Source organism: Psammomys obesus, unplaced genomic scaffold (assembly GCF_907164565.1).
Source record: "Psammomys obesus unplaced genomic scaffold, mPsaObe1.curated_primary_1811, whole genome shotgun sequence".
Classification (NCBI taxonomy): Eukaryota; Metazoa; Chordata; class Mammalia; order Rodentia; family Muridae; genus Psammomys; species Psammomys obesus.
This window is the reverse complement of record NW_026595489.1, coordinates 23,348-30,332: the sequence shown is the minus strand read 5'-3', so window position 1 is coordinate 30,332 and position 6,985 is coordinate 23,348. Positions and strand designations below refer to the sequence as shown.

At 57.5% G+C, this 6,985-nt stretch overlaps 1 protein-coding gene across 1 annotated transcript; it reads left to right on the top strand.

Annotated features, from left to right (window-relative positions):
* Nucleotides 1–169: 169 nt before the first annotated feature.
* LOC129685769 (phospholipid-transporting ATPase IK-like) lies at nt 170–6,459 on the top strand. Its single transcript, XM_055619271.1, has 9 exons — nt 170–261; nt 345–444; nt 569–935; nt 1,020–1,243; nt 1,938–2,021; nt 2,490–2,729; nt 4,379–4,517; nt 4,661–4,788; nt 5,695–6,459. Exons 1-9 carry the CDS (start codon nt 170–172, stop codon nt 6,256–6,258), a joined length of 1,938 nt encoding a protein of 645 aa, XP_055475246.1. The 3' UTR covers nt 6,259–6,459.
* Nucleotides 6,460–6,985: the final 526 nt, after the last annotated feature.

Below are 6,985 nucleotides of genomic sequence, written 5' to 3'. Positions count from 1 at the left end.
CACACACACACACACACACACACACACACACACACACACACACACACGGCAGCTCCAGGCCAATCATCACAGCCAGCCAGGAAGTGGTGGGGTGGGAGGCGAGGGGTGAGGCTCTGGTGCGGGTGGTTTGGGTCTCCGGGATCTGGCCCTAAGCCCCAGCACGTGCAACATGGCTGGATTTGCAGAGACGGCGGTGAACATCGGATTCGCGTGCCAGCTGCTCTCGGACAACATGATAATCCTGGAAGATAAGGACATCAAGTAAGCAGCTGACCTCCCTGCCCCCTTCCAGGGTCCTGGGCTGGACGAGGGGCCACCGTTCCATCCACCCCATGTCCCCACAGTCGTTTGCTGGAGAACTATTGGAACGAAAACTACCAGCAGCGGGCGTTCAAGATGATGAGCCACTACAATATGGCCTTGGTTATCAATGGGGAGTTCTTGGTGAGTGTCGCCGGGGTGAGGAGCAGCCGTGCTGGTGAAACTGGCGGGGGGACATGCCAAGAGATGCAGACCCTGCTGACCCAAGCCCCTTCTCCCCCATTCCGCCCCCCACCCCGGACACCAGGATCAGCTGCTCCTGTCCTTACGCAAGGAGCCCCGAGCCCTGGTCCAGAATGCAGTGGTGGATGAGGCCACCCAGCAGCTGGGCATGACCCGCCTAGACTTCCTCCAGGCTCGGAGGATCTCACAGATATGGAAAAACTTCGGGCCCTTCATGGCCCCAGCCCAGTCGGCCGACTCCAAGACCCAGCAGAGCCCCGAGGTCCTGCGGGAGAGGGCCTTCGTCGACCTGGCCTCCAAGTGCCAGGCTGTCATCTGCTGCAGGGTGACGCCCAAGCAGAAGGCCCTGGTGGTGGCGTTGGTGAAGAAGTACCAGCAGGTGGTGACGCTGGCCATTGGAGACGGAGCCAACGACGTCAACATGATCAAGAGTGGGTGGCGAGCCTGGGGCTGGGGCGGGGCTGAGGGTCTGGGGATTGATTGGGCTCTGGGCAGCTGACTCACGGCCTCTGCAGCTGCGGACATCGGCGTGGGGCTGGCTGGTCAAGAGGGCATGCAGGCCGTTCAGAACAGCGACTACGTGCTGGCCCAGTTCAGCTACCTGCAGCGGCTGCTCCTTGTGCACGGGCGCTTGTCCTACATGCGAATCTGCAAGTTCCTGCGTTACTACTTCTACAAGACGGCGGCCAGCATGATGACCCAGATATGGTTCTCCCTCTTCAACGGCTTCTCTGGGCAGGTGTGTGGGGGGTGAGGACTGCCGGGGGCAGCCAGGGGCTGGGTTTCAGGCTGGGTGTGGCATGCCTGTCATCCCAGCACTTGGGAGGCCGAGGCAGGAGGCTTGCCACTAGTCAAGGAGCACCTGGGTAGATCAGGTGTGGCATGCACCCTTTCCGTCTTTGATCCCAGCACTCGGGAGGCACAGGCAGGTGGATCTCTGAGTTGGAGGCCAGCCTGGTCCACAGAGTGAGTTCAGGACAGCCATGGTCATACAGAGCCTGTCTTGAACAGCAGCAAAGCTAGGTTACCACGACAAGATGAATGGCTGGGGCTGCAGCTCACTGGTGGATTGCCGGCCGGCCTGCCGCGAGCAGAGCCTCGGGACTGCGGAGCCCGGCGGAACCCAGGGCTTCCTGTATGTGCTTGGGCACTCACCAACGGTGGTGCAGGCTGGCCTCCGGCTGGAGATCGCCTCCCAGGAGCTGCAGTGCTCGGGTTTGTGGTGCTCGTTTTCAGCTCGGTTAGGTCTGGCGTCAAGGAGAGGAGTGGGCCTCCGGGTCTCTCCCAGCTACGTGGAAGCTCATTCTCCACACCTGCTGTACAGCCTCAGGAGTCCCATATGCCCCAACGTGCCAGCCTTGAGCGTCTTCCCTTGCTGTGGCCGGCCGCTGGGCTCCTGGGCAGGAGGGCTGACGTGCTCCCCTCCCTTGCAGCCCCTGTACGAAGGCTGGTTTCTGGCTCTCTTTAACCTGCTGTATTCCACGCTCCCAGTCCTATACATTGGTCTCTTCGAGCAGGTGAGTGACAGGCAGGCTATCTGTCTCTCCAGAGCTCTGTCCGGGAGAGCCTGTGGGAGGGGATCCCTTTGCTGGGGGAGCCCTGCCTCCTATGAACCAGCTCCTCTGCCATCCAGCCTTCTGTGTGATGTGGAGGGATTACCAGAAGGAAGGCTCTGTTGTTCCTCCCACCTGTGGCCCAGAATAACCCCGCCAGAGGGCATAAATTTGGGAAAGGACCACAGGGAACATTCTGGAACAGGGAGACTGAGGACAAAGACAATTTGATCTCACATTAGGTTTTTGTTTTTGTTTTTGTTTTTTTTTCCTGTGTGTATGTGTTTTCTTTTTTTTGGTGGGAGGAAAATCGGGTTGTTTGGTTTGAATGCTCGTCCCCTCATGCTGAGCCTCTGGGGAGTCTCTTCAAGTCCCCACCTCCAGACTCCTCCTACCCCTAGACTACCCTCAGAGCCTCTGCCTTCTGTCCAGGACGTGACTACTGAGAAGAGCCTAAACATGCCAGAGCTCTACACGGCTGGCCAGAAAGAGGAGCTGTTCAACTACAGCATCTTCCTGCAGGCCATTGCCCACGGCCTCCTCACGTCCCTTATCAACTTCTTCGTAGCGGTTCTGGTCAGCCAAAACATGTCCAAGGCTGGCAGCTCCAATGACTACCAGTCCTTTGGGGTTCTGGTGGCAATATCTAGCCTGCTGTCCATCACCCTGGAGGTAGGTGAAGCCAAGACCCCTGAGGAACTATGGAGGCCTCTGCCTAACACTGGTATTTTTTGGGGGTGGGGGAGGGCATTTCAAGACAGGGTTTCTCTGTGTAGCTTTGGCTGTCCTGGACCTTGTAGAGCAGGCCGGCCTCGAACTCACAGAGATCCACCTCCCAGAGCGCTGGGATTAGAGGTGTGTGCCACTGCACCCGCCTCCCACAAAGCTGCACGTCGTCCTTGCGCAGGGGCCATGCTACTCTGCTCTGTATCGCTGCCGAAGCGAGCATTCATTCTATCCTCTTAAAAAAGATTTGTTTCATTTCAACTGTGTGTGTGCGCCTGCTGAGGCCAGAAGAGGGCGTTAGATCCCCTGGAGCTGGAGTTATAAGCGCTTGTGGGCCAGCTGACAGGGCTGCTGGGAACTGGACTCCGGTTATCTGCAAGAGCAGCCATCTCTCCGGGCCCCCTTTTAAAAAGTCTGGTTGGTTTTCTTTGTTTGTTTGTTTTTTCTTTGCTCTCCACCCCCCCCCCCCCGCCTTTCCTTTAGTCTTTTTCTTACACCAGGCTGGCCTCAAACTCACAGAGATCCACCTGCCTCTGCCTCCAAACAGCTTCACATCCAACCCTGTCAGTGTGTGTGGCATGTGCACACGGGCCCTCCCCCCTCCCCACGGGGGCCTGAAAGTCAGTTGATGCTGATTTTGCTTGAGGGAGGTTCTTGCTCCTATCTGCTGCTGTGTGACAAGACTTCTCCCGGGGAGACACACACCCTGTCTACTCACCCACACAGGGAGCCCACGCCAGACCAAAGCATGGAGGTCCAGTGTGGTGGACCAGTGAGTTTGGGGGAGTCACTTACGGGAGCAGAAATGACTCAGACAGCTACATCGCTGAAGCCAGCCTGGGTGACGGCTCCCACAGCCGGGCACCTGAGCACACTGCACAGCCTGCATGCCTGGCCGCACAGGCTGGAGAGTGTCCTTCCCGAGCGACATGGCTGCCCTGACGCTCTTCCAGGCGGCTTGGCTGCGCTCAGGATCGTTGCAGTTCTGCCTCCTGAGGGGACTCCATCGTGTATTGCTCACGCCGGCAGGGAGGAGCCTAGTGAAGCGGGCCACTTTCAGGGACCTTCTGGAGCTGCTCCGTGTCCTTTAACCTCCTGAAGAAGGAGCTTCCTGCGGGATGGAATGAATCTAGGAGGAGAGGTTACAAAACCACCAGGCTGCATAGCCGTGGGCTTTGTGGTTTCTGTCTTTGCCTCCCATCTGCCCACAGGTGGGCTGGAAGGCAGGTGTGTGGTGTCACACCCAGAACCCAGCTTTATGTGGGTGCTGGGGATTTGAACTCAGGTCCTCAGGCTTACGCAACAAGCACTGAACCCCCTGAGCCATGTCCCCAGGGCTCCACTTTATGTTTTTGAGACTGGTTCTCCCAATTGAGGTTCGAGCTAATTGGGTGGGACCTTCGGGCACCACTGTGCCAGCACCTTCATGCATGCGTGCCATGCTCTCAGCTTCTATGAGGGACTGAATTCACTCCTCGGCCTAGACGGCGCCCCCCCCCCCCATGTCGCACCCCATTGCTGACTTCTCCCCTGGCCCCAGGGCCCTGCATCCTGCCTCCCATGTCCCATTGCTGACCTCTTGGTTCGCTGTCCAGGTCATTCTTATCATTAAGTACTGGACGCTCCTGTGTGTGGTCAGCATCGCGCTGAGCCTCGGCTCCTACGTCATCATGACAAGCCTCACGCAGAGCCTGCTGCTCTACAGGATCTGGCCCCAGACCTTCCAGTTTCTGTGTGAGCCCCTCGGCAGAGCGTGGGCAGGAGGCAGTGACCTCTTGGGTAGCAGGAGGGTGGCCTCCTGGCATCCCCTGGAGGGAGGGAGGTGGCTGAGGGGAGGGAGGCCGGGGCTGACCCCGCGCCGTCCACCTCATCCCCAGTCGCTGATTACAAAGTGCTCAGCCAGCCCTCCAGCCTCCTGGTGATCACGCTCAGCGTAGTGCTCAACACGCTGCCCGTCCTGGCCTTTCGCACAATCCATGAAATCATCTTGAAACTGCGCCGCAAGGTGAGGCGGGGATGGGAGCCCTCCAGCCCCTCCCAGACACCGCAGACAGAGGCACTCGGTGTGGGTGTGGGCTCCGTGACAGGAAAGGGCAGGAGCAGGGGAATCCAGAGACGGGAAGCGGATCCCTGGGTGGCAAAGGGAACGGAGGATATGGATACTCTGTTAGGAATGAGGCCTCCTTTGGGGTGACGGAATGTTCTTAGCACCAGACACCATCCTTAAGTGAGGCTGAAATGGCATTTATTTATTTGTTTAGATTCATTTCTTTTTTATGTGTGGCTGTTTTGTCTGTGCACCGTGTGTGTGCAGTGCCCACAGAGGCCAGAGGGGGGCGCTGGCTCACCTGGAACTGGAGTTGGCGTTCAGGACGTTGTGAGCTGCCATGTGGGAGTTGGGAATCAAACCTGTTTTCTCTGGAAGAGCAGACAATGCTCTCCTTAACCGCCAAACCATTTCTCCAGCCCTAATGTGCTAATTTTTGATTGTCAGGTTAAAAAACATTTTTTTTTTTTTAATTTTGTTTTTTGAGATCAAGTCCACAGCGAGGGCTCAGGGAAAGACTGATGGTGTGCCCAGTGTTGAGTCAAGGAAGGACTCCTGTAAAATGTACATTTCTTTATTTCTGTGGGAAGGGCTGGGAGCCTGGGAGGTTCATGCTGAGCGATGCTTGTGCAGAGAACAACTTTTGGGAGTCAGTTCTCTCCTTCCACTCTGGGGGTGACCACGACTGAGCTCAGGGCCTTAGGCTTGGGGGCAGGTGCCTTACTCAGCAAGCCTTAGTGAAGGACTCTGCTGCTCCGGAATCGCCTTCCAGGTCAGACATCAGCTCACTGGGCCAGTGTTGGGAAGCACCCAGGGGCCCCCACTGGGGCGCAGGGGACCCTAACGCTACGATGCTCTCTGCAGGAAGAGGCAGTCCCAAGCGAAGAGATGGCTGTCGAGCCACCCATGACGCCTCTTCGTCGTGGGGCCCCAGCCCGCCGGTCCAGCTACGCCTTCTCCCACCGTGAGGGCTATGTAAGCCTCATCACCCAGGGTACCATCCTACGCAGGCCCATGGGCGAGCAGAGTGGAGACATGGCCTGTGAGTCCTTGAACCTGTCCGAGGAAGACCTACCTTCGTTCCACAAGGAATCCATGTTTAACCCACGGAAGATCTCCATCCTGGCCAAGAAGAGGCTTCAGCACTTTGGACGGGGGCCCCAGGAAGAGGTCCACTCTAACATCAGCTCCCAAATTATGGAGAAGCAGGCCGCTCTGCTTCTGGACTGCCACACCTCTGACACGAAGAAGCCACTCACCCTAAGCTCCTTAAAGGGCTCGCTTCAGCTGCCCCTGTCGGAGAGCCAGGCCTGCCACAGGGTGCCGTCGCAGTACGCCCTGGATGTCGGGTCCTCCCCTCGGAGGGGCCCTCACTGGAAAAGGTCAGCCTCTCCCAGCCATCTGGAGGTGCCCAGAGAGAAACCCTGACTTGGGCTAACCAAAAGCCCCTTGCACAGTGTGACCATCACCTGCGAGCAGAGGCCAGAGGTGGGGCAGTGTCACCGAGGCTCCAGTGCACAGAGCCCTGCCCTGCGGGAGCACAGCCACTCAACAGCCAGCGTCCAGAGACACAAGCGGGCGACATCCTTGTCTTTTTTAATAAAACAGGGTCCCTCTGGCCCCAGGGCTTCTTTGGGCTCACTCCTTCCCCAGCTCTTCTTTTGGTAGAAGCCAGGGAACATTGCTCCCCAGATAAAACAATACCCCAATCAAAAAAACTTCAAAATACTGACCGCGAAGGTCAAGTAGTTTAATTGCAGGAAAATATTTTTGTTGGCTTTTATCCCCCTTCTCTTCTAAGTGCATAAAGCTTCATTGTTTTTGAGAAAGAGAAGGAAGAGATCAGGCGCTACCTAACCTTTGGCCTCACCCCACACCCATCTTGGTTTAAGCTGCATCCCAACACCCTCCTGCCCCTGCCTCCTCCAGGCTGCCTCCCTTGATTAGAGAGATGAGTTAGAGCCATCTCAGAAGCAAGACCTGATGTGGTCTGCATCTCAGGGTCAGCTTGGCTGACAGGCAAGAGGGCAGAGACAGACTCATCTTCCCTCTACCCCTTTTGCTGCCTTCTGGGTGGCGGAGTCCCATTCCTCCCAGATCTGTGCCAGTCCACAGTTGTCCAGCACACACGTCTATGGAAGTGCAGGACTAGGAC